We start from the raw sequence: 27,595 nt of genomic DNA on the forward strand, positions 1-27,595 counted from the left end.
GAGGTGGTACAGGCGTACCCAATGTATCAGGATTGGAAAGCTTCGTCGACCGTGACGTCATAGCCTATCGCACATACCATGTTTGTGAAAATGCAAATAAAGACTTTGGCAAATCATGATATATGTCACCCTCACCCTTCTCCTTGTATACCCGTAATAGACGTAAGCTATCTGTAAATGAAACTGTATTTATTTGGATCCTCTGACTATCTCTATGAAATAGTTATAAAGGAACACCCCTTTCATCCTCCACTATCATCCTGAACTGGAACAACTGAACCACATCCTTTGCCCACTTATCATAGTGGCCAGAAATTAGGAATATTGAACCCACAATCCTTCACACTCCTCCCAATATGTTTATATGCCTCATTACGAGCCCCCTTATGCGAGATATACTTTGGTGGCAGTAGAGAGCCATTCTGTAATAAGTCATAAAAGCTGGAAGATCATCATCTTCCCTCCAGTGATTCCCATTTAAGTTCATGCAGCATTTCTACAATACTCATGTGGTAATAAATCTAGCAGCTAAGACAACATACTGTGTTCCAGTACTTAAAATGTCTGAGAGACACTCGTATATCTCAGAACCTATTCTGTCTGCAGTGGGATACCTTGTCAAATGCTTTCCAGAAATCTAGGAGTATGGATTCTCCCTGTTGCCCTTCATCTGTTGTTTGCAGGACATTGTGTAAGAAAAGGGCAAGCCTAGTTTCACACAAGTGATAATTTCTAAATCTCTGCTGATTTGTGGACAGAAGCTTCTCTGTCTGCAGGAAATTTATTATGTTCAGACTTAGAGTATGCTCAAGAATTCTGCACCAGGCTACCCTTAAGGATATTAGTCTGTAATTTTCTGGGTTCATTCTTATTCCCTTCTTTTATATGGGAGTCACCTCTGCATTTTTTCCAGATGCTTGGGATTTTGCACTGGGTGAGGGATTTGTGATGAGTGCATGCAAAGTAAGGTGCCAAAGCTATAGAATATTCTCTGTAAAACCAATTTGGGATTCCTTCTGGACCTGGTGATTTATTTGCTTCAACTGTTTCAGTTGCTTCTCAATGCCAGGGATCCCTTTTTCTGTGTTCTCCATATGGGAGAGTGTGAGTGTCAAACCCTGGTATTTCGGAATGTTCCTCCTGCATGAATGAATTTTAAAATGTGGAATTAAAACTTCAGCTTTTGCTTTTCTGTCCTCTGTTGCCACAGGAACTGGCTGATGAGCTACTGAACAGAACCCTTTGATCCACTTAGCGATTTTCTCAGGTTGTCAGCAAGATCATTCACTGATGTGTGATGGTGGAAGTTGTTGTATGCTTTGCGCGTTGATCTTTTTATAGACACTTGAATTTTTGTGAACATCTACATCTACATTTATACTCCGCAACGGTGTGTGGCGGAGGGCACTTTACGTGTCACTGTCATTACCTCCCTTTCCTGTTCCAGTCGCGTATGGTTCGCGGGAAGAACGACTGTCTGAAAGCCTCCATGCGCGCTCTAATCTCTCTAATTTTACATTCGTGATTTCCTTGGGAGGTATAAGTATGGGGAAGCAATAGATTCGATACCTCATCCAGAAACGCACCCTCTCAAAACCTGGTAGATAGTGTCGGAAGTTCCATGCGGCTTTTCGCGGATGATGCTGTAGTATACAGAGAAGTTGCAGCATTAGAAAATTGTAGCGAAATGCAGGAAGATCTGCAGTGGATAGGCACTTGGTGCAGGGAGTGGCAACTGACCCTTAACATAGACAAATGTAATGTATTGCGAATACATAGAAAGAAGGATCCTTTATTGTATGATTATATGATAGCGGAACAAACACTGGTAGCAGTTACTTCTGTAAAATATCTGGGAGTATGCGTGCGGAACGATTTGAAGTGGAATGATCATATAAAATTAATTGTTGGTAAGGCGGGTACCAGGTTGAGATTCATTGGGAGAGTGCTTAGAAAATGTAGTCCATCAACAAAGGAGGTGGCTTACAAAACACTCGTTCGACCTATACTTGAGTATTGCTCATCAGTGTGGGATCCGTACGAGATCGGGTTGACAGAGGAGATAGAGAAGATCCAAAGAAGAGCGGCGTGTTTCGTCACAGGGTTATTTGGTAACCGTGATAGCGTTACGGAGATGTTTAATAAACTCAAGTGGCAGACTCTGCAAGAGAGGCGCTTTGCATCGCGGTGTAGCTTGCTCGCCAGGTTTCGAGAGGGTGCATTTCTGGATGAGGTATCGAATATATTGCTTCCCCCTACTTATACCTCCCGAGGAGATCATGAATGTAAAATTAGAGAGATTAGAGCGCGCACGGAGGCTTTCAGACAGTCGTTCTTCCCGCGAACCATACGCGACTGGAACAGGAAAGGGAGGTAATGACAGTGGCACGTAAAGTGCCCTCCGCCACACACCGTTGGGTGGCTTGCGAAGTATCAATGTAGATGTAGATGTAGATGGTGAGCAAGCTACACCACGATGCAGAGTGCCTCTCTTGCAGAGTCTGCCACTTGAGTTTGTTAAACATCTCCGTAATGGTATCACAGTTACCAAATAACCCTGTGACGAAACGCGCTGCTCTTCTTTGGATCTTCTCTATCTCCTCCGTCAACCCGATCTGGTACGGATCCCACACTGATGAGCAATACTCAAGTATAGGTCGAACGAGTGTTTTGTAAGCCACCTCCTTTGTTGATAGACTACATTTTCTAAGGACTCTCCCAATGAATCTCAACCTGGTACCCGCCTTACCAACAATTAATTTTACATGATCATTCCACTTCAAATCGTTCCGCACGCATAATCCCAGATATTTTACAGAAGTAACTGCTACCAGTGTTTGTTCCGCTATCATATAATCATACAATAAAGGATCCTTCTTTCTATGTATTCGCAATACATTACATTTGTCTACGTTAAGGGTCAGTTGCCACTCCCTGCACCAAGTGCCTATCCGCTGCAGATCTTCCTGCATTTCGCTACAATTTTCTAATGCTGCAACTTCTCTGTATACTACAGCATCATCCGCGAAAAGCCGCATGGAACTTCCGACACTATCTACCAGGTTTTGAGAGGGTGCGTTTCTGGATACTCGAGCAAACTGTTGCTTGTTAACATTTCTGCAGTCTTTTGGTTTGAATTGAAAGTGCTACTATCTCTGTGTCGTCGGCATTTTCCGAACTTAATTATAAACCACAGACTCCAGTCCTGAGTATTTACTGTGGTGTACTGCAGCAACAGTATCATCAGTGTAGTAAATCTTGGAACTCATTAACATGATCTAGATGGAAGGATGATATTTATTCTCATAGAAACCAGTTATCCCTTATTCCAAGTTTTTACATAGTTTTGATGCTATGGATGCACTGAAAAACTGTTGAGTGAATGATTAAAAGCTGCTGGTGTTGGTTCAAGAAGCAGTGCATTTTTTGATCGCTTCCCTTGTGGGTTTGAAAATTATAATTCTGTGTTAGAGAAGATAAACTTCTCTGCCAAGATTGTTAATAATAGCATTTATTCTCAGTAACTAGTTTCAGTAATCTGTGTTATCATCTTGAGAGCTTGACACTCCACCCTGGCAGCAATGATGTGCTCTGTTGTGTGTGGCATAAGACAGGTGTATGTGGTGATATAACTGTGTCTATAGTTGTTTTAATTTTGACATGCCAGTGCATCAGTTTTCAAGTCTGTCATGTATCTGTCAAGTCATGAGAAAGGATACTCCTTTGCTATTTTAAGAAATGTGCAACAACCTGCCTATTGAGATATGAAGATGTTAACATTGATTATTGCAACCACTCATTGAGAATAAAGGGTGTTATTAGTGATATTGGCAAGGAAGTTTATCTTCTCTAATCTATTACCACAGATGGCCTTCTTTGCAGCTCAGAATGAGTAAACTAAAGGTTATCATTCTATGCTTGATCACCTGACCCAACTGGTAACAGCTGTATGAATACTTTGTACATCAGAAATATTTCGTAGACGTTTGTTTTGACGTACAGGAAAGGTTTATCTCATGACTTGAGCCTGTGTCATCTCCACCACTGGAGATTGCGTATACAACTCTTCCTTAATGAGTGATGTTTTAGGTATGGGGAGTCCCTGGAAAATGTTTTTAATTGTTGCTCTATATATTTGTATCTTTCATCCTGTAATAGATGTACAAAATCAGTAGCAAAGTCAAAAAGTTTTTATCTTTTGTGTAAGAACTTTTAATTCCTATTCAAATTTCTCCTTGGTTTCCTTCACTACTTGACCATTTTAAAGACTGAATAACATGGTGGAATAAGTTGCAACCCTATGTCATTCACTTCTCAACCACTAACTAATGTTCATTTTCCTCGACTCTTGTAACTGATTTTGTTAGGGACACACGGACTATTTTCATGCTAATTGTGCAGTCATCTGTGCTTGTTGTTTATTTTATTTGCAGTTGATTTCAAAGCCTTTTATGTCATCATCCTTGAGCACTTAGGGATAGTTATTGAAATGAATTAAATTCTATAGCTATGCCTAGCTGCCTAAGGATGAAACTATGAAATGCCTCAAAATCAATAGAAAATAAAGTGAACAACAAACACAGCTGCGTGCAAAAATAAAACGAAAATAGTCTTTCTGTTCCAAAATAAATTAATTTACAGGTGAAGCCCTATTCTCCTGTGTCATGGAAGCAACAACTCGTGTCTCATTTATGTACGAACTGTAGTAATTGTGATGTAACTTTCTGGGGCTCATCAGACACAATAATTTTTATGGTGCAGAAAAGAATCTTAAGGACAGTGGGAAAAGGACCAACTCACACTATTACAATATCAATATTCAGGACATTAAATATTTTACCTGTTCCATTTACTATATTCTTGAGACAGTCACTTTCGTAAAAACGACTCTGCATCCCTTCCAACTGAACAATAATACTCATTGCCATCATACTTGAACTCGTAGCAACCTCCACCTAATAAGTCATAGGCTTAACCTCCACCTAATAAGTCAGACTTAGCGAAGGTCACAGTAGTTTGGACATACGGGGAGCTCGATTTCTAATAAATTGTCAATTTGTATGAAAAAAAAATCTTCCAGAAGAAGAGTGTCACAATATAATTTCTGCTCTCTGCCTGGCTATGTTGATGCCAGTTTGCATTAACCTGCAATTTTCAATTTGGGCACACACACACACACACACACACACACACACACACACACACACACACACATTGCTGCTGCAAGACAGTAGGAAATAGCACAGGCCAGGGTGATACATGAGATGGGGTAAGTTCTTCATGTTTCCTGTCCCCATTAATAAATATTGCTCAAGTGAAGATCACACTAGACTAATCTGAGACTGCTCTATCGAATAGTCATGCAAAATTTTGCTTTAAAACCAACGCTTTCTGCTGACATTCGATGTCACATGAATGACATGATGTGCAGTATTTGTTTGGGATCACTCCAGGTACACACTGAAAAATAAAATACCAGATATCTTCTAGAACACCAGATACACGGCATCTGATGACTGTTAAGAAAGACACCCAGGGTTTATTAAATTGTTTCCATGTATTATAATATAATAAAAGTAAAAATATACAGGTGTATTCAGTCGTTTTGCATGTAGGCTGCTTTTCTGTATGTACTGACAAAACAATTGTTGTGACCCTATTATATATATTTCCTTCATTAATACTACATTGTAATACATTTTAAAAATGAATATGATTTACTGGACTAATAAACTATGAACAACAATTTTCTAAAATATGTCACAGGGTCTGTATTACTTTGCATATTCCTATGTTTCTCCACAATCAGAACTGATCTTTCCAAAGGTCAGCTTCATGTAGTGTTTCCATCCTTCTGTAGATAATTTGCATTAGTACTTTGACACTGTGGTTTATATTAATCTGTGTGTTGTGGAGCAATTTTTCATAGTTAATCCTTCCAAGGAAGAATATTATCTCCTACCAGTGCCTTGTTCTGGTGTAGGTCTTACAGTGCTCTGTTGAATTATTCTTGAATTATCACATACCCACGCCATCCTCATTCAGTTCTTGTTCCCCTTTCTTGACATAGTCTCTAACTTTGTTTCCTTTGAGTCAGGGATGGCCCAGAATTCAGCTCGCAAGCTGTGCCCTAGCTCGCATGCCTTAGCACTCAGTCTGGCTGCACAATTCCCCCACTGCCCCATGCTGCTGTGTGAGCAGGAGGAGGGAAAGCAGGGTATCTTCAAATGTGCCATATTTAGGTAGCAATGCAGTCACACTGCATACGACTTGGTTTCATTTTGAAAACATAGATCACAAATGAAACAAATTTTCACTATTATTTAATTATTAGTTGTGCACTGAAGACACAGAAGGTTGGCATATGGACAGCCACAGACAATTTCACAAATTTTTTCACTCAGGTTGGCACATAATGACTTATTTAGTTTCATAATTGAATAAAGGTCTTTAATTAATATTGTGTCACTTACGCAGTCTCATTTTGGAGATGCGGGAACTCTACCTGAGGAAAACAATACAGACATCTTAGACAGTTTTAATGTGAAAGGATTTGTCTTTAAAATGGGAATCACATTGCAGATCCGTCAGTTACATTTGCACATATACCGGGGTACTCTCAACTGAAATGGCAAACAGTTTCAAAAATAGACATAAGATTAACACTGTCCTAAAACATTTAGAAAACTATCCTTGTAAGGCCACAATGAATTCTTCAAACCTTATGTTTTCTTTAATCCCAGTGAACTTAGGGGACTGGACTTTGTGTGTCACAATTTGCCCATTCTACAATGCAAATATTTTATTTTATTTTTAATGCATCCCCATCAAATGCATTGTCTTACTGTGGATGGAGTGCAGTCACGTAAGATGAGAGGTCTACAATCCATTCTGAATCTTCTAATTTTCATTCATGCTCTCCTTTTCTCTTCATAAATTCAGCAACGTGGGGTTTAAAGTCGAAAAATCATTCCAGCCAGGCTCCTTGACTTAACTAACATACTTTACAGTAATATACCAAGTCTCTAAATCCTTTGTTCACTTCTGCCAAAATCTGTGGCAACTGACAACTGCTTGATTTACAGAACAATTAATCTCATATGCCAATCATTGTAATTTTTAGCTCTTTCATTGTCAACTAAATCTTCAAATTCTTTCCTCATAGTATTGTAATTTTGTTTCACAGCAAGTTTGCAGCACCTGTCTATTATGCAACTGCATAATAGATACTGAAAATTCTAATCCATCTCTTCTATCATTGCCATTCATTCTTAAAGACTTGTGATGATAGATCACTAGACTGCCTGTTTTTGTGCAATAAGGCCGTGGACCTATGAAGGTCCTTCATACCCCGAACAAATAGTGAAGTGTAAATGGCACTGACAACATTCTATCAAACTGAAGGGAGTTATGCGAACCAAAAACTGTCACACTGCAGTACTAAATGAAATATTGCACGGTACTGGCTACTTCCAAGAAGGACGGACCACAGCCGAGACAGACCGGGCCTTGGTCCGCACATCTGGCTAGTGTGCTGTTTGTTACACTGTGGCCAGTTCTGCATTAAAGTGTTGCACCAGCCTTCCATTTTTCAGCCTTCCCATCATTGTTAAATGCTGTTTTATCATCTGAGTTATTAATGTTTACCTAACATGTTTTGTCCAAAGATTTCTTTAATTTTCCTATATGTGGCGCTTATATGTCCTATAGCCATGCATGATTCTACAACTCTGAATTCCACATCTAGCCATTCTTGCTTCCTCATTTTGAACTGTGTGTCTCTCTCACATTTTAGATTCCCTTTTGTTTCCTTTGTGGCTGCATTTTTATGGTTTTCCATTCATCATACTCCATTCTAGTAACATGCCATTCTTAGCCACATACTGTGAAACAAACCTACTGCAGCATAGTCTTTCAGACAGTATTTTTAAGAATTCACACATAAAAACAAACATGCTAAGAGTTAAACTACTTTAATCAGAAAGGTTGTGAATGGTTATTGAATTCACCATGTATTTGGTCACTTTCCAGTTAAACATTCCCTTGCTAGGTCAAAGAAGGAACAGAAATGCTAACTGGGGATACAGGAAAATCAGTGGATACTGGGCAGCTAGTCTTATTGGAGTGTGAGATCATGCTACATCACGCAGAACGACTGTTTTCACATTTATTCTTTACTGTTGAACCCAAAGAGACAAGAATTAGGCCATGAATCCCTATTAGGGGAATACAATTGAAAATGGTTAAACCATATATTTCTTCACGTATGATGACTGACAATGTTTCTACATGTCAGTGTTCATTTGGACTTCTTAGCGACTGCATGCACTTGTCACCAATAAATATTTATTTATTTTTCAGTGGGTAATTTCAGAATCCTGTGATTGCACAGTGTATATAAATTTAAAAGTGTGTTGTGAATATGAGTAATATTCTTTCTAATATTCACAGTGTCAGTGATATCATTGTCTTTCTTATTCAAAGATATTCTTTTATCAGACTTTGAATCTCATAATTTTTGTCTTTGATGACATTCAACTCTGTTTACTTTATTCTGGATTGTCGTGGAGGTTGCTTTGGTTTACCTGTAAATTGTTGCATCTTAGTCATGTTTTTGAATGGTGTAAAGAATTTACGTCCCTTTTCCATACTGCAGAATTTCAAACTACTTCACACATCTACATCTTTGTACTTGCTTATCTCTTTGCTTTCTATATGTAGAATGTAGTTTATTCATCTCATAATGTACAGTTACAAATCAAAGATTTTTGTACTGGAGACATGTCAAATTACTTTAAAAAGTAAGGTTACAATAATTAACATATTTAAGCAGGCATTTCTGAATTTTTAGACATAAACAGTTTAACAGAACATATATAACACTTATGGTCATTTGCAGCTTGCAATACAATTTATACAATATATTAACAATTTATCTTACAATACATAATCTTTATTGTTTCTTTTCTATATACTGCAAATAAGCTTGACAGACCTCTTAGACTGTTTGTGCTTTTAGTCATTCAGTAGGCACAAGCTGCACTGCAATTCTATATACTTTGCAAAGACAACTTCAGTGTTCAACCAACTATTTTGTGTAACTTGTGTCAGTTCATTTCAAAAGTCACTTTTTAAATCATTGAACCTGATGCATTGTATTAGTGCAGCAAGTTGAAGGACTGCAGCCAATGTGTGGCAAATACAAGCAACTTATGTAAATAATATGCCAGGTGACACTTTCACCTTTCCCCATTATTACCTATAAAGCCTAGCAGATCACATCTTTAGATTAACCAGCTGTTCTGTAAATAAAACTGTCTGTTGTTGAGCAAAGGCCTATTCTCACAACAGCAATCCTTCTCCCCCTCCCAATAATTGGATGATATGCATTCAGTACTTTGAACTAGAGACCAAGCTAACAGAAGCTCTTATAACACTTTAAATACTGCAGAATGAATTTTTGGAAGCCAAACCAAGTAAATATTTTACACTTTTCGCTTGCATAAACAAGAATTCAACAGGCAATAATAGACAGATGCTGTGGTATCAAGTTGTTCATAATAGCAACATTTTATATCTGGTGGTAGTTCTTAACTGGACCACTTCCTTTGTTTGGTTTTGATAAAAACTGGTCAGAGGGCGGTATGTCACTCAAATATGTCATTATTGAGAAAAATTTGATTGTAGATTTATTTCCACCTGTTACCAAGGAACAACAATATTTGATTCCTTCTTATCACCCATTTTCATGAATAGAGGAACCTATATATATTAAGAGAGAAAAGAAAAGGGGGGGGGGGGGGGGTTCAGTACTTAAAATGCGAGTGAGAGATACAGTATATTCTTGCAAATCAATAGTGATTTGAATGACCCAGAAATATTGGAATTGGCATTTTCATCAATATAAGCTATTGCTGCAAGACATGTAGAGACTGGTGAAAAGTGAAAAGATAAGTAAGGAGATCCAGAGGGAAATGGAACAGTATGTTTCTGAATAATGCTCCATAATGGAGCTGCAATCCACATTAATGGCAATCTTAACAGATACACTTTAAGTACCTGGAGAAAGAAGCAGCTACATGCACAGATACAGTACCAGCTTGACTGTCCAAACATCAGAATTTTTCCTTCAGTTCATACTAATAGTGCAGTGGTTAAGGCAGGAGCAGTGGGCTTCAAATTCCTATCACAGATATCCAAAGTTTGATTTTCCACGAGAGGTGGACCCACCAGAATAAAAGTAGGCAAGGAGTGTTGTGTAGTTAGTAATGAAGCAGAAGCAGCAGAATCGATCAGTCAGTCAATGTTGACTATTGAGTGGATGTCATCTGAGTAACAAATTCATCAAGTACATTTCAACCCTGCAGCCCAAGTTGACTGTTTTTGATGTGATCATCAAGTGGAAACATGAAGGGACAACCACAGCCAAACTAATACCAGGCAGACCTCGTATACTTGTGGTTAGGGACTGTGAAGCATTGTGGATGGTGGTTGTAAAAGTCACATGATGACAGCGGAAGGAATCACTTGTAACTTCCTGAGTGCTACCAGTAGTTCAGCTAGCACAGTGGCTGTGTAGAGAGGGTTAAAAATAATGGCATGCATTGTTCAAGCATCTCCTAATAAGCCACACATTCTATGTCTGAAGAACGTAACCTGCCTTCATGTGCAGAGCCAACAGTGAAGTATGGAGGTGGTGGTGTTATAGTATTGGGGTGTCTTTCATGTTTAGTGTGTGGTCCCTTTATAGCACTTACGAAAATGTGCAGAAGGATATGGATACATTTTACAGCATTGTGTACTGCATACAGTAGAGGAATAGCTCAGACATGATGATGGTTTGTGTTAGCATGTCAGTGCACCCTGTCATAAAGCAGCATCTATGAGGCAATGGTTTGTGGACGGTAACATTCCTGAAATAGACTGGCCTGCTCATGTCCTGACTTGAACCCAATGCAACAACTTTTGGATGAGTTGAAACACTTATTTCATTCCAACATTACTACTTTTTCTGGATTGGCTGCCATTCCTCCTGACTTTCAAAGACCCCATTGAAAGTGTCTCCAGCTGAGTTCCAGCCATCACTAAAATTAAAGGTGGACATACCCAATGTTAATGTTCACTAATTTGTGTCTGGATACTTTTGATCAGGTAGTGGAACTATACTTGGTCAGTATCTGTGTGGGAAGCATGTTAACCAATACATAAAAGAGTTGCATTCTGTTTTCAGATCTATTAGTCTTACCACAGCATTGATCCAAGAGGAAGTCTTTTACGTAGCAAACTGCAGCCTCTATAAAGTAGCTAAAAGGCAGATAGGTTAACATAGATATTGTGAAAATGAACGTACACAAATGACACTCAATTAAAGTAAGAGAACATACAAAGTGAGGTATATTTATTTGAAAGGAATTAACATCCTGAAACAGCAAACTAAGGGAAATAAGATAAACATAGAAAAACTGCATATATTTTGCAGATTTTATTACTGACTCCACACCTTCAGAAAAGATCATGTATAGAATGTAGACTCTCAGCAACTGAATTTGAAGAGTAAATAACTACTGGAAGAAAAGGTGTGGTGGTGGTGGCAGCAGCAGCAGCAGCAGCAGCAGCTTAGCTGCAAGATATTAGTGATAATGCTGATGATTTACCTGTAATGCTCTATGACTTTGCCGCTTTTGTGTTTCCTCTAAGTATCTGTATTTTGTTATTACAAACAATTTAAAGTATTGGGTAAAGTTGCATGCATAATTTGTGGCAAAGAAATTGGAAAACATTGTTACATAAAGTTCAATTTGCACTGGACATTGTGTCATCTGCTAACATTGAAGCTATTCCCACTTGCCTAACTTGTGTTATAGTCGTGGATTTTGTGACACATTGAGAAGGTCACATGAATACTTGGATGTTTGGGTGTTTTTCTACAAAAGAGGACAAATGGTTGAAAGCAAACAAGTTATTTATACTTTATTATACCGAGACAAAGAAAAAGCCTACACTGTACATAAATAGATGAAACAATCTTAATTAAAAAGCTTTTTAATGGTGAAAAAGTCAGCTCTATTGAAGGTAATATATACAGTTTCTTATGTTACTTGTTAAATAGAGAAATCAAAACACAAAGTAAGAAGGCACTAAATATTGCATAGTAACTATTGTTCTATGTGTCCTTGGCGATTTTTGGATGGGCATAAGGCCATTGTCCACAGCAAATTTCTCTGCCTAATGTTTTGTCTGCCAGTGCTGGAGACATCATCAGAGACTATAATGACTTAGAAAGCAGTTACAGTCTCAAACTGACTCAGCAGTAGGCTGAACTGTTTATATCCATCCATGCAACGTTTGGATCATGATGTCATCAACCTGCTGACTAAGATTGTGGAGTCACATTGATGTATGTTATGTGGCTTATCGTTGGGAAGATTTAGCATTGTTTGCTTTATTTAACACTAAAGCCCACAACATGTCTACTTTCAATCCTTCGTGTCTTCTGATAAAGGTGTTTTTTCTGTGACTGCTCTGGGATAGTAATGACAGGATCTTGATAAAATCGTAGTATCGAAGAAATGAATCTGATTGTTCTCTGATCCTAGTGAATGATCTTCTGCTACCAGTCTATCTGTGTTGCCCAGAGGAAAATTACTCATGTTCCTTAAGGCAGGTGTTAATGCTTCGTTTGGTAGTTCCTATAAATGTTAGTGGTGATATATTTTGGACCATGGCGTAATGCCAATAAAACAAAAATCACCAAGTATGCAAATGCAGGCCATGAAAGCCTGCATTGTATGATTGTTCGATGTGTTTGTATTTATATATATATTGACTGCAATGCCATGAAACATAAATGACAGTGAAAGTTTTGAGTCAAGCCTAGAGGCATGCTCATACAGCCTGACAGTGAAGGTGATTGCTAACAACATGCAGGAATTCCTAGTTTGAGTCCTGATGTGGCACAAAAGTTTCTGTTTCATTACATATGTATTCACAGTTGTTTGCCCTTTAAGTTTTCCCTGTCCTATATGTTAACTTAATACCATCTCATTTCTGTACTAGCTTGTAGTAAGACTTGCGCTGCGGTATTTGTTAATATTTGCAGAATAACACACAATATCACCATCAATGCTTATTATAATTAATTTAGTTTTACTGTAGTGATGTTAATGTTGTGTATCATAATGTAAAGGATGTGAATAAGAATTAATGTCTTGTCACTTGTTAGATGTAAATGTGTTCATGTTAAATGCATATAATTTTTTGTAGGTATTAGGTATGGAAAATAATGCAGCCTCTATAGAGAAATTTAATTCCTATTACTTTACACACCCTTTCAGTTCTGCGCATCATAAGTAGTGAGAATACATTGTTCTGTATCTCACTTCAGCTATTCCATTGTCCTGTCCTGCAAGCCATATTTACCTCCATTCTGCTCACCTCCAAGCTAACCTAAACTCTTTCTTTCTTTCTTTCATTTTGTTTGCTGTGCAAAAACACGTGTGTGTGTGTGTGTGTGTGTGTGTGTGTGTGTGTGTGTGTGTGTGTGTGTGTGTGAACGCGTGCACGTGCAAATTCACCTTCATTTTCTCATTTTTTAATTTATTTTTGTAAGCTGTGTCGTCACTAATGAGAAATTTACCTTCTAAAGGAGGGGTGACACCTTATCAGAAACCGTCGGTGTTCGAACGCTTAGGTCGGCGGTCAGATGTGAAGGTTAGTATTGCTTTTTTGGCACATTGTATCCTAAAGAGAGTGCATTATTTCATGTCATCTAAAGACGTATTTTCTATAACTAATTTGTGATAGAAAAGATAAGTATATGGGGGCTGCATATTTTCTTAATGTGGGACACTGTCAACAAAGGTAGAAATGCAGTCCAAAATTTCATTATTCGTTTATTTTCTGTGGTGTTGTTTGCTTAAATTAGTGACCCTTTTTACTTTGGTAGATGAATGTTACAGATAGATTCGATATGTGAAACTGTTAAAAAGATTGCACATGAACATTTAAACTTAGAAATGTGTTTTAAAATAGGTCATTGCTCACCAAAAAGAGGTGATGTTGAGCAGCAGTTATTTGTATAAAGAGCTTTTGGAAAGGGCCTTCCACCAGAGAACTAGCAAACACTGTTAAGTCTCTCTCTCTCTCTCTCTCTCTCTCTCTCTCTCTCTCTCTCTCTCTCCCTCCCTCCCTCCCTCCCTCCTCCCCCCCCCCCCCCCTCTTCAATCCCGCGTCTGGCCATCCTGATTTAGGTTTTCCGTGATTTCCCTAAATCATTCCAGGCAAATGCCAGGATGGTTCCTCTGAAAGGGCACGGCCGACTTCCTTCCCTAATCCGATGAGACCAATGACCACGCTGTCTGGTCTCCTTCCCCAACCAACCAACCAACCAACCATCCCCCCCCTCTCCCCCTCTCCCTCTCCCCCTCTCTCCCACCATCCCTTCTCCCACTTCCCCCCTCCCTTCTCCCCCTTTCCCCTCCGCCACTTTCCATTATTGATAATAGATGGTTCTGGTGGTCTTTTTTCTTCCATTTCCTCCTTTTGCCTCAAAACTCCTTTATCCCACAACGTGTAATTTTGTGTCTCATATTTCATTTAAAGAGACATACTTACAGGAAGCACAGTTAACCACATACTCATTAGAACTACTCAAAACTAAATTAAAACAATATTTTTAGCTTTCCTTCAAGTGGGATAGAGGTAATAGGTAAAACTAATTTATTTTATTTATTTACTAAAGGAGGTCAGATAATTTGGAACCCATACTAAAAGGGACTGCACAGGTGGTCCTTATAGCTCAAGGATGGCTTTCAGTGTGGGGTTTGAGTGACCTGAACTTCCTTTCCATGTATTGCTGCCTCCAGTCCAGAGACTGATTTGATGCAAATCTCCAAGCGAGTCTGCCCTTTGCAAGCCTCTTCAACTTACCATTTTTTGCGTAACTACTGCAACCTACATCCATTTAAACGTGCTTACTGTATTTGTGCCTTGGTCTTCCTGTACGATTTTTATTCCTCAAACTTCCCTCTGTTACCAAATTGATGGCTCCTTGATGCTTGCGGATGTCTGCTACCAACCGATGCCTTCTTTTAACAATATAAGGATTTTTGTTATATTGTTGATACTCCAACCTGGAATTTCCATTGTTGGATTCCTTCTTTTAGTTAGAATGTGCCATACATTTCTTTTTTCCTCAATTCAATTAAGTACCTCACATTACTTATTTGACCTATTCATGTAATATTCAGCATTCTTCTACAGCACTGCATTTGAAAAGCTTCTATTCACTTTATGTCTGAACTGTTTTTTGTTCACATTTCACTTCCATGCAAGACTACACTCCAGACAGATACTATCAGAAAAGACTTCCTAACATTTAAATTTATATTCCATCGTAGCCAATGTCTCTTTTGCAGAAATACTTTTCTTGCTATTGCCACTTTGCATTTTATATCTCCTTCGCTTTGGCTATCCTCAGATATTTTGTGCACAAATAGCAGAGTTGGATTCTACTTTTACAGTATCATCTGCTACTCTGATTCTTTCAAGACTGCCTGGTCTTCTTTTCAACTGCTTTTTCAAGTCATTTGCTTTCTGTGACAGAATTACATTCTTGCTTTTTCAAATCCTTTGCTGTCTCTTACAGAATTACGTTGTCATCAGCAAACTTCAAAGTTTTTATTTCTTCTCTCAGAACTTTAACTCCCTTACTGGTTTCCTTCACAGCTTGTCAAGCGACAGATTAACATAAGAGATAGGCTACAACCCTGTCTCATTCTCTTGTCAATTACTGCTTCCCTTTCATATGTTTCAACTCTTACAGCTACAGTTTGGTTTCTGCACAAGTTATAGATAATGTTTAACTTCTTGTGTTTTATCTTTGATAACATCAGAATTTGAAAGTGTATGCCGGCCGGAGTGGCCAAGTGGTTCTAGGCGCTACAGTCTGGAACCGCGAGACCGCTACAGTTGCAGGTTCGAATCCTGCCTCGGGCATGGATGTGTGTGATGTTCTTAGGTTAGTTAGGTTTAAGTAGTTCTAAGTTCTAGGGGACTGATGACCTAAGAAGTTAAGTCCCATAGTGCTCAGAGCCATTTGAACCATTTTTTTTGAAAGTGTATTCCAGTCAATGTTGTGAAAAACTTTCTCCAAATGTACAATTGCCATAAATGTAGATTTCCATTTCCTCAGCATGTCTTCTAAGATAAATCATAGGGTTAGAATTCCCTCACATGTTCCTACATTTCTTTGGAACACAAACTGGTCTTCTCTGAGTTCGGTCTCTACCAGTTTCCCATTCTTGTGTAAATAATTTGTGCTAGTACTTGTATTTTGCAGCTGTGACAAACGAAACTGACAGTTTGGTAATAGTCACACCTGTCAGCATATACTTTTATGGAATTGCAATTATTATACTCATCTTGAAGTCTTTTCCTGTCTCACTTGTCCTGCATTCCAGGTGGATCAGTTTTGGCATAGTCAATTCTCCCAAGGATCTCAGTAACTCTAAGGAATGTCATTCATGTCAGGAGTCTTGTATTGACTTAGATCTTCCAGTGTTCTACCAAATTCTTCTTACAGTATCGTATCTCCCATCTCATCTCCATTTACTTCCTCCATAGTCTCTACAATATTGTCTTCAAGCTCATTTTCTCTGCATAGCCCTTCTTCATAATCCTTCTGTCTTCAGCTTTTCCTTCTTTGCTTGGTTCTGATTTACCATGTGAGCTTCTGATATTCGTACAGATGCTTTTCTTTTCTCTGAAGGTCTCTTTAATTTTCCTGTATGTGTCATCTATCTTTCCAGTATCACACATGCTCCTAAAGCCTAGCATTGGTTCTCTAGCCATACCTGCTTAGCAGTTCTGCACTTTGTCACTCATTTTTAGGTGTTGGCATTCTCTTTTGCTTCATTTGCTGTGTGTGTTTTTATGTTTTCTTTTTTCATGAATTAAATTCTGTATCTCACATGTCTGCATCTCACTTGTCTTTTTGTCTATTTGATTCTCAGATTCCTTCACTGTTTCATCTCTCAGAGCTACCTATTTAAGTTGTGTAGTATTCTTTTCTCTTTTTTCAGTCAGTTTGTCTGGCCTCTCCACATATACCCCTCCATTATGTCTACACATACAATACAGCTACATGTTTCATTGAGGCATACAATCCGCCCCATCTAGGTAAGATGTTTGGCTCATGAGTGGCCTATCCTACCACCCTGAACTGTTTCCTTTTTTTTTCCATCCCTGCACTACCTATAGTAAATGCATTGATATTTATTTTCAATCAGAAATGAAAATTTGTGCCAGGACTTTAATTCAAACCTGGATTTCCTATGACTTGCAAGCAGTCCCATAATTATTAGGTAATTCAAGCAAGCATTCAGACTTGATTCAAATGTATGGCTCCATTCACTTTTGGGTCAGGCCTGGAAATGTACGAGGGTAAGCATAATAGCAGTGTTACTGCTCACAGAAGAAGCATATCTGGTTTTTAATTCTAGTCCTATATCAAATTTTCAGTTGTTACTTCAAATAAATACAGTCACTATTTTTGTGTGCAACACCTATTCTGCCTGTCTTTTTGTGAATGTAACAGATTTCTGAATGAAACTTTCATGTTAATAAAACAACTTTTTGCCCTCTCTGTGATTTTAATTTATAAAAAAGCTCCATTTGCACAGGAAATAAAAACAATTGTCATTATACAGTTCACACAATTTAAGTCAAATAATTTGCCATGAAAGATTATGTTAAAAGACTTGAAGTGGCATTGGTATTGTGGTACAACACATCCTGTACAAATTTCCTACATATTACCACACTGTATGCTGTAATATTAATTCTCTTCAGTAGAACTCCCTGCCTGTGAATTTCTGGTTTGTTAGGTGTCACTTCTTGGTGTTTCAGCAATATGACATGATCTCAATTAAAATCTGTGAAGTAAGTATTCTGCAAAATGAGAGCAATAAGAAAATTAGAAAGAGCTGTTGATATTCTTGCAACCAATTTTCTGCCTAATTGACCAATATAGTTGTGGTTGGAAACAGATATAATGACAAAATCTTTATTATAAGCTCAAACCTACATTATAACAGCTGTTAAAACAGAATTACCTTGTTGTTGGTGTTGTTGTGGTCTTCAGTCCTGAGACTGGTTTGATGCAGCTCTCCATGCTACTCTATCCTGTGCAAGCTTCTTCATCTCCCAGTACCTACTGCAACCTACATCCTTCTGAATCTGCTTAGTGTATTCATCTCTTGGTCTCCCTCTACAATTTTTACCCTCCACGCTGCCCTCCAATGCTAAATTTGTGATCCCTTGATGCCTCAAAACATGTCCTACCAACCGATCCCGTCTTCTAGTCAAGTTGTGCCACAAACTTCTCTTATCCCCAATCCTATTCAATACCTCCTCATTAGTTACGTGATCTACCCACCTTATCTTCAGCATTCTTCTGTAGCACCACATTTCGAAAGCTTCTATTCTCTTCTTGTCCAAACTGGTTATCGTCCATGTTTCACTTCCATACATGGCTACACTCCATACAAATACTTTCAGAAACGACTTCCTGACACTTTAATCTATACTCGATGTTAACAAATTCCTTTTCTTCAGAAACGATTTCCTTGCCATTGCCAGTCTACATTTTATATCCTCTCTACTTCGACCATCATCAGTTATTTTACTCCCTAAATAGCAAAACTCCTTTACTACTTTAAGTGTCTCATTTCCTAATCTAATCCCCTCAGCATCACCCGATTTAATTTGACTACATTCCATTATCCTCGTTTTGCTTTTGTTGATGTTCATCTTATATCCTCCTTTCAAGACACTGTCCATTCCGTTCAACTGCTCTTCCAAGTCCTTTGCTGTCTCTGACAGAATTACAATGTCATCAGCGAACCTCAAAGTTTTTATTTCATCTCCATGGACTTTAATACCTACTCCGAACTTTTCTTTTGTTTCCTTTACTGCTTGCTCAATATACAGATTGAATAACATCGGGGAGAGGCTACAACCCTGTCTTACTCCCTTCCCAACCACTGCTTCCCTTTCATGCCCCTCGACTCTTAGAACTGCCATCTGGTTTCTGTACAAATTGTAAATAGCCTTTCGCTCCCTGTATTTCACCCCTGCCACCTTCAGAATTTGAAAGAGAGTATTCCAATCAACATTGTCAAAAGCTTTCTCTAAGTCTACAAATGCTAGAAACGTAGGTTTGCCTTTTCTTAATCTTTCTTCTAAGATAAGTTGTAAGGTTAGTATTGCCTCACGTGTTCCAACATTTCTGCGGAATCCAAACTGATCTTCCCCGAGGTCCGATTCTACCAGTTTATCCATTCGTCTGTAAAGAATTCGCGTTAGTATTTTGCAGCTGTGACTTATTAAACTGATAGTTCGGTAATTTTCACATCTTTCAACACCTGCTTTCTTTGGGATTGGAGTTATTATATTCTTCTTGAAGTCTGTGGGTATTTCGCCTGTCTCATACATCTTGCTCACCAGATGGTAGAGTTTTGTCATGACTGGCTCTCCCAAGGCCATCAGTAGTTCCAATGGAATGTTGTCTACTCCCGGGGCCTTGTTTCGACTCAGGTCTTTCAGTGCTCTGTCAAACTCTTCACGCAGTATCTTATCTCCCATTTCATCTTCATCTACATCCTCTTCCATTTCCATAATATTGTCCTCAAGTACATCGCCCTTGTATAAACCCTCTATATACTCCTTCCACCTTTCTGCCTTCCCTTCTTTGCTTAGAACTGGGTTTCCATCCAAGCTCTTGATATTCATACAAGTGGTTCTCTTCTCTCCGAAAGTCTCTTTAATTTTCCTGTAGGCAGTATCTATCTTACCCCTAGTGAGACAAGCCTCTACATCCTTACATTTTTCCTCTAGCCATCCCTGCTTAGCCATTTTGCACTTCCTGTCGATCTCATTTTTGAGACGTTTGTATTCCTTTTTGCCTGCTTCATTTACTGCATTTTTATATTTTCTCCTTTCATCAATTAAATTCAGTATTTCTTCTGTTACCCAAGGGTTTCTATTAGCCCTCGTCTTTTTACCTACTTGATCCTCTGCTGCCTTCACTACTTCATCCCTCAGAGCTACCCATTCTTCTTCTACTGTATTTCTTTCCCCCATTCCTGTCAATTGTTCCCTTATGCTCTCCCTGAAACTCTCTACAACCTCTGGTTCTTTCCCATCTCCTTAAATTCCCACCTTTTTGCAGTTTCTTCAGTTTCAATCTGCAGTTCATAACCAATAGATTGTGGTCAGAATCCACATCTGCCCCTGGAAATGTCTTACAATTTAAAACCTGGTTCCTAAATCTCTGTCTTACCATTATATAATCTGTCTGATACCTTTTACTATCTCCAGGATTCTTCCAGGTATACAACCTTCTTTCATGATTCTTGAACCAAGTGTTAGCTATGATTAAGTTATGCTCTGTGCAAAATTCTACAAGGCGGCTTCCTCTTTCATTTCTTCCCCCCAATCCATATTCACCTACTATGTTTCCTTCTCTCCCTTTTCCTACTGACGAATTCCAGTCACCCATGACTATTAAATTTTCGTCTCCCTTCACTAGCTGAATCATTTCTTTTATTTCGTCATACATTTCATCAATTTCTTCATCATCTGCAGAGCTAGTTGGCATATAAACTTGTACTACTGTAGTAGGCATGGGCTTTGTGTCTATCTTGGCCACAGTAATGCGTTCACTATGCTGTTTGTAGTAGCTAACCCGCACTCCTATTCTTATATTCATTATTAAACCTACTCCTGCATTACCCCTATTTGATTTTGTATTTATAACCCTGTAATCACCTGACCAAAAGTCTTGTTCCTCCTGCCACCGAACTTCACTAATTCCCACTATACCTAACTTTAACCTATCCATTTCCCTTTTTAAATTTTCTAACCTACCTGCCCGATTAAGGGATCTGACATTCCACGCTCCGATCCGTAGAATGCCAGTTTTCTTTCTCCTGATAACGACGTCCTCTTGAGTAGTCCCCGCCCGGAGATCCGAATGGGGGACTATTTTACCTCCGGAATATTTTACCCAAGAGGACGCCATCATCATTTAATCATACAGTAAAGCTGCATGTCCTCGGGAAAAATTACGGCTGTAGTTTCCCCTTGCTTTCAGCCGTTCGCAGTACCAGCACAGCAAGGCCGTTTTGGTTAATGTTACAAGGCCAGATCAGTCAATCATCCAGACTGTTGCCCCTGCAACTACTGAAAAGGCTGCTGCCCCTTTTCAGGAACCACACGTTTGTCTGGCCTCTCAACAGATACCCCTCCGTTGTGGTTGCACCTACGATACGGCCATCTGTATCGCTGAGGCATGCAAGCCTCCCCACCAACGGCAAAAATTGTGATGATTGGTGCCAGATTTGAAATAAAAAACATTGAAAAACAAGAAAGAAACATTCCGATCCTACAACCAAAGTGTGAAAATGGAATTTGTATGAAGAAGAAATCAAAATAAATGTATCAAGTTACAGAAAAGAATCAGAGATACAACCAGGAAAAGTTGATTACAATTTTATGGTGACTTTAGTAGAATGAATATCAGCAAGCTCACAAAAAACATTGTGAACCTAGCTTTATTGATGAAGAACTAACAGAGATTCGTGTAGACTCAAAAGAAACTGGCGTACATACAGAAATCAGTCTCAACCTAGAACAAAATTTCAAACTCTAATTAACAATTACAAGCTGCTCAGATGCTTACTCAACGAGCTACAGGATGGACAGAAGAAAAAGTAAGGATCTTTATATGGAATCTTGTGTGACACAGCATGTAAGCCTTGCTGCATTGGATACACCAGTTCTTGCATGATCACCGGAGTTCTGCATCATCAGTCCTGGTTAGTATTTGGGTGTGATACTGCCTGGGAACACACTGTGCCATTGGCTGACGGACATGCAGGTTGCTGAAATGGCATCCAGTTGCGCGACTTGCAAGATGCGGTTGAGTCATATGACATTATTATACCACATTTAATTAGTTCCCAGTTGGATTATGACTGGTAGCTCAATAGAAACCTATTTCCTGTTATGCATGATTGGAACCATTTTGTACAAATTTCTATGACATCAGAGTATTCTAATATTGTAATCCCGTTCAGTCAAACACTGTTGACAGAACACAGAATAAACCAGTAGACTGCAATGTATTGTCTCATGAGTAGGTACATTCTCAATGTGTGTGTACATGGTCTTCCCAATACCAGAACCCTTTAGAAATCCAAATGTGACTCTGACAAAATATTGTTTGTAGTCAGGTGGTTAAGATGCTGCCTGTGTATTACCTCTTCTAAAGTGTTTTAGCTGGCAAAAGTGACATTTGATGGAAGTTTGGTAGTATTTATTTATTGCCTTCTTATACACAGACTTAAATGCAGCATATTTCACAGATAACTTAATTAAACCCAGAAGAAAACTCATTAATTAACATTCTGAGTAATTTGCACCCCCCCCCCCCCCCCCAAAAAAAATGGCTTATTTGCTGTCCTACTGTAGTCACCTTTTGCATTACCACTAGAATTTTTTTTTATTTTAAAAATTTTGTGATGGACATTACTTCTTCTGTTGAAGTGAGAATCATATGCCAGTGCTTATTAAACAGTTTTGCAACACTGCACACATTTGTTACCAATGTATTGTTTCCTCTTAGAGCTATCAGTGCCACCTCATTTCTGGTAATATCATCATCTCCCTTCACTGTATCCCATACTGTCTGTAGTTTGTTTGCCTGATGGACCTACCTTTTTCTCATGATGTGTTTTCTTCAATGTGTGGTTTACTTTTTTCTGTGTTTTGTAGTAAGCCTTCTAAGGAACTGTGGTGTCAACATCAGAGCTGCTTGTGTTGTTGTTATTTTTAGATTTTGATCTAATCTTAGAAACTTTGTGTGTGAAGCCATTTTCAAATAAGTGACAATTTTAATAGTAAATATGATGTATTTTCCGTTCATGTCATGAACACTGTGTGATCATATCTCTGACTAATTTGGAAAAAAAAGCTTCTTTATTATGCTTCTGAAATCAGATTTTGTCTTTGTCCTGATCAAAGTTACCATTCAAATTGTCAAATTGTATGTATGATCTGAGAGGCTGTTGACTGTGGGTTTTGTAATACAATTTTGCGCATTAGATCTGTCTTTAAAGATATTACTGGTGGCTGTTTTTGGAGTAATTAGCGACCATAGTCAGAAAGTCTACAGTAGGAATTGAGTTCAAGAAAATGTTCCTCACTGTAATAAATTCAAAACTAAATTATTTTTAAGGAAATCTGTATTACAATTACAAGAAACCACTTCATTTTATTTCATTTTATTAATTTTTAATTGTTTGCTATTCAATAGGCAAACAGCGTTCCTAGATGATTTGTCAATATGCTGCCAGAAAAAAATTAGTACACCTGCTGTTTATGAGACTACTAATAACCTTAAAGCAACAATGTTGGAATAAACCCTATAAATATCACTGCATCAAAGTTTCTGTTAATAAATTCATATAGGTAGTCTACTTTTGGAAGATTTGCTGTCACAGACCATGTTCCTTTATGAACATTTGTATGTGTTGTAGAGGAAGTTTCATATGCAGAATTATCAAAATTAAGTCTGGTTGTGGACACTGAACTTTCAGTGGAAGATTGTTCTAGGTAATATAACTGCAAAACAAACGTCAGCTAAATAAATATAAATTGAAAGCCTAATTACCTACACATAATATTACTCTATCCTGATGCAACAGAGGTGAAGAAAAACTGCAGTGGACATCGTTATATTCAAGTCTTAACAGTCTGTGTCTGAGGAAGACTAAAATACTACGAAGTAATTGAATCTACGTCTAAAAATTTATACAGCATGGTACAGTGTAATGTTTGGAGAAATTAACAAAGTAATCATTCTTTGTCAGCATTATACTACTACACGTAATTCAATTGCGATATCAACATCAGGTGAAGCAGAACTGTGGCTAAGGCTTTGGATATTTCTTTGGAGGAACAGAGTGCACATACCCATCTGATCTAGGTATTCTGTGGCTTCTTGGAAGTCATGTTCATGCTAAAGCCATTACTGTTCTTTCTACATGTGTTGGTTCCCACACAACTATATTCCAGTTGGTATAATACACCATTTCTAGTGATTTTAAATCAGCAAGATTTTAACCAAGGCCGTTTTGGTTATTGTTACAAGGCCAGATCAGTCCGAGGCAGGAGGAACAAGACTACTGGTCAGGTGACTACAGGGTTATAAACACAAAATCAAATAGGGGTAATGCAGGAGTAGGTTTAATAATGAATAGAAAATAGGAATGCGGGTAAGCTACTGCAAACAGCATAGTGAACGCGTTATTGTGGCCAAGATAGATACGAAGCCCACACCTACTACAGTAGTACAAGTTTATATGCCAACTAGCTCTGCAGATGATGAAGAAATTGAAGAAATGTATGATGAAATAAAAGAAATTATTCAGATAGTGAAGGGAGACGAAAATTTAATAGTCATGGGTGACTGGAATTCGAGTGTAGGAAAAGGGAGAGAAGGAAACGTAGTAGGTGAATATGGATTGGGACTAAGAAATTAAAGAGGAAGCCGCCTGGTAGAATTTTGCACAGAGCACAACATAATCATAGCTAACACTTGGTTTAAGAATCATGAAGGAAGGTTGTATACATGGAAGAACCCTGGAGATACTAAAAGGTATCAGATAGATTATATAATGGTAAGACAGAGATTTAGGAACCAGATTTTAAATTGTAAGACATTTCCAGGGGCAGATGTGGACTCTGACCAGATTAAAACTGAAGAAACTGCAAAAAGGTGGGAATTTAAGGATATGGGACCTGGATAAACTGAAAGAACCAGAGGTTGTACAGAGTTTCAGGGAGAGCATAAGGGAACAGTTGACAGGAATGGGGGAAAGAAATACAGTAGAAGAAGAATGGGTAGCTTTGAGGGATGAAGTAGTGAAGCCAGCAGAGGATCAAGTAGGTAAAAAGACTAGGGCTAGTAGAAATCCTTGGGTAACAGAAGAAGTATTGAATTTAATTGATGAAAGGAGAAAATATAAAAATGTAGTAAATGAAGCAGACAAAAAGGAATACAAACGTCTCAAAAATGAGATCGACAGGAAGTGCAAAATGGCTAAGCAGAGATGGCTAGAGGACAAATGTAAGGATGTAGAGGCTTATCTCACTAGGGGTAAGATAGATACTGCCTACAGGAAAATTAAAGAGACCTTTGGAGAAAAGAGAGCCATTTGTATGAATATCAAGAGCTCAGATGGAAACCCAGTTCTAAGCAAAGAAGGGAAAGCAGAAAGGTGGAAGGAGTTTATAGAGGGTCTATACAAGAGCGATGTACTTGAGGACTATATTATGGAAATGGAAGAGGATGTAGATGAAGATGAAATGGGAGATACGATACTGCGTGAAGAGTTTGACAGAGCACTGAAAGACCTGAGTCGAAACAACGCCCCAGGAGTAGACAACATTCCATTGGAACTACTGATGGCCTTGGGAGAGCCAGTCCTGACAAAACTCTACCATCTGGTGAGCAAAATGTATGAAACAGGTGAAATACCCTCAGACTTCAAGAAGAATATAATAATTTTAATCCCAAAGAAAGCACGTGTTGACAGATGTGAAAATTACCGAACAATCAGTTTAATAAGCCACAGCTGCAAAATACTAACACGAATTCTTTACAGACGAATGGAAAAACTAGTAGAAGCTGACCTCGGGGAAGATCAGTTTGGATTCCGTAGAAACACTGGAACGCGTGAGGCAATACTGACCTTACGACTTATCTTAGAAGAAAGATTAAGGAAAGGCAAACCTACGTTTCTAGCATTTGTAGACTTAGAGAAAGCTTTTGACAATGTTGACTGGAATACTCTCTTTCAAATTCTAAAGGTGGCAGGGGTAAAATACAGGGAGCGAAAGGCTATTTACAATTTGTACAGAAACCAGATGGCAGTTATAAGAGTCGAGGGACATAAAAGGGAAGCAGTGGTTGGGAAGGGAGTAAGACAGGGTTGTAGCCTCTCCCCGATGTTATTCAATCTGTATATTGAGCAAGCAGTAAAGGAAACAAAAGAAAAATTCGGAGTAGGTATTAAAATCCATGGAGAAGAAATAAAAACTTTGAGGTTCACCGATGACATTGTAATTCTGTCAAAGACAGCAAAGGACTTGGAAGAGCAGTTGAATGGAATGGACAGTGTCTTGAAAGGAGGATATAAGATGAACATCAACAAAAGCAAAACGAGGATAATGGAATGTAGTCAAATTAAGTTGGGTGATGCTGAGGGAATTAGATTAGGAAATGAGACACTTAAAGTAGTAAAGGAGTTTTGCTATTTTGGGAGCAAAATAACTGATGATGGTCGAAGTAGAGAGGATATAAAATGTAGGCTGGCAATGGCAAGGATAGCGTTTCTGAAGAAGAGAAATTTGTTAACATTGAGTATAGATTAAAGTGTCAGGAAGTCATTTCTGAAAGTATTTGTATGGAGTGTAGCCATGTATGGAAGTGAAACATGGCCGATAAATAGTTTGGACAAGAAGAGAATAGAAGCTTTCAAAATGTGGTGCTACAGAAGAATGCTGAAGATTAGATGGGTAGATCACATAACTAATGAGGAAGTATTTTATAGGTTTGGGGAGAAGAGAAGTTTGTGGCACAACTTGACCAGAAGAAGGGATCGGTTGGTAGGACATGTTCTGAGGCATCAAGGGATCACCAATTTAGTATTGGAGGGCAGCGTGGAGGGTAAAAATCGTAGAGGGAGACGAAGAGATGAATACACTAAGCAGATTCAGTAGGATGTAGGTTGCAGTAGGTACTGGGAGATGAAGAGGCTTGCACAGTATAGAGTAGCATGGAGAGCTGCATCAAACCAGTCTCAGGACTGAAGACCACAACAACAACAACAACAACAACAACAACAAGATTTTAATTTCCATTGTTTTGTTGGTACAGTGTTGTTGTTTGCATGGTGATTTTGTAATGTGGCCTACGATATTTATTGGTAAATTAGAAAGTTATGAGTTTTTATTTTGCTATGGAATGGAAATTTTTGAAAGGAGGAAAGAGCAGCATTTAGTCCCTGCAAGTGTGGTGGTGGTGGTGATGGTGACTGTGCTGCTGCTGCTGCTTCTGCCACCTTCCTCCCCCCCCCTCCCCTTTCCCACCACATATATGATGCATGAACTTGCATTTACTTTGGAGTTGTGGACACTGATGCTGGGTATCGGGTGAACCAGAATTATTTAAAAAGAAAAAAAAACCATGCACACACAGTATAGAATGTTCACACATTGATTTTATTAACTTCATGAAAACTGTTTTCTTAATGGTAATTAAGACTGATCTCCTAAATATTTGCTTTATATATGGCTCCACTGCCTTGATGAAATACTTCAATGAAGACATTCCTGACTGTGGGCTGAACTCTTTCGAATGTACGATTGCTGTTTAGGTCTTTCTCAAGTAAAAGTCTGTACTCAGCATTGATACATTTTCTGCAACCACTCTGTACACTAGCCTGACCATGAAAATCACATTGGAAGC

General features: G+C 38.5%; 1 protein-coding gene across 5 annotated transcripts in view; it reads left to right on the top strand.

Annotated features, from left to right (window-relative positions):
* LOC124795103 overlaps positions 1–27,595 on the top strand; it is a 357,029-nt gene that overhangs the window by 146,942 nt on the left and 182,492 nt on the right. For all 5 annotated transcript variants that reach the window (XR_007016643.1, XR_007016644.1, XM_047258949.1 and 2 more), the window contains exon 5: positions 13,646–13,710. Coding sequence is in view for 3 of the 5 variants with exons in the window: in XM_047258949.1 (XP_047114905.1) it covers positions 13,646–13,710 (65 nt within the window). In the remaining 2 variants the exon portion in view is untranslated. The remainder of the gene's footprint in view (positions 1–13,645; positions 13,711–27,595) is intronic.

The sequence above is a fragment of the Schistocerca piceifrons genome, chromosome 4 (genome assembly GCF_021461385.2).
Source record: "Schistocerca piceifrons isolate TAMUIC-IGC-003096 chromosome 4, iqSchPice1.1, whole genome shotgun sequence".
Classification (NCBI taxonomy): Eukaryota; Metazoa; Arthropoda; class Insecta; order Orthoptera; family Acrididae; genus Schistocerca; species Schistocerca piceifrons.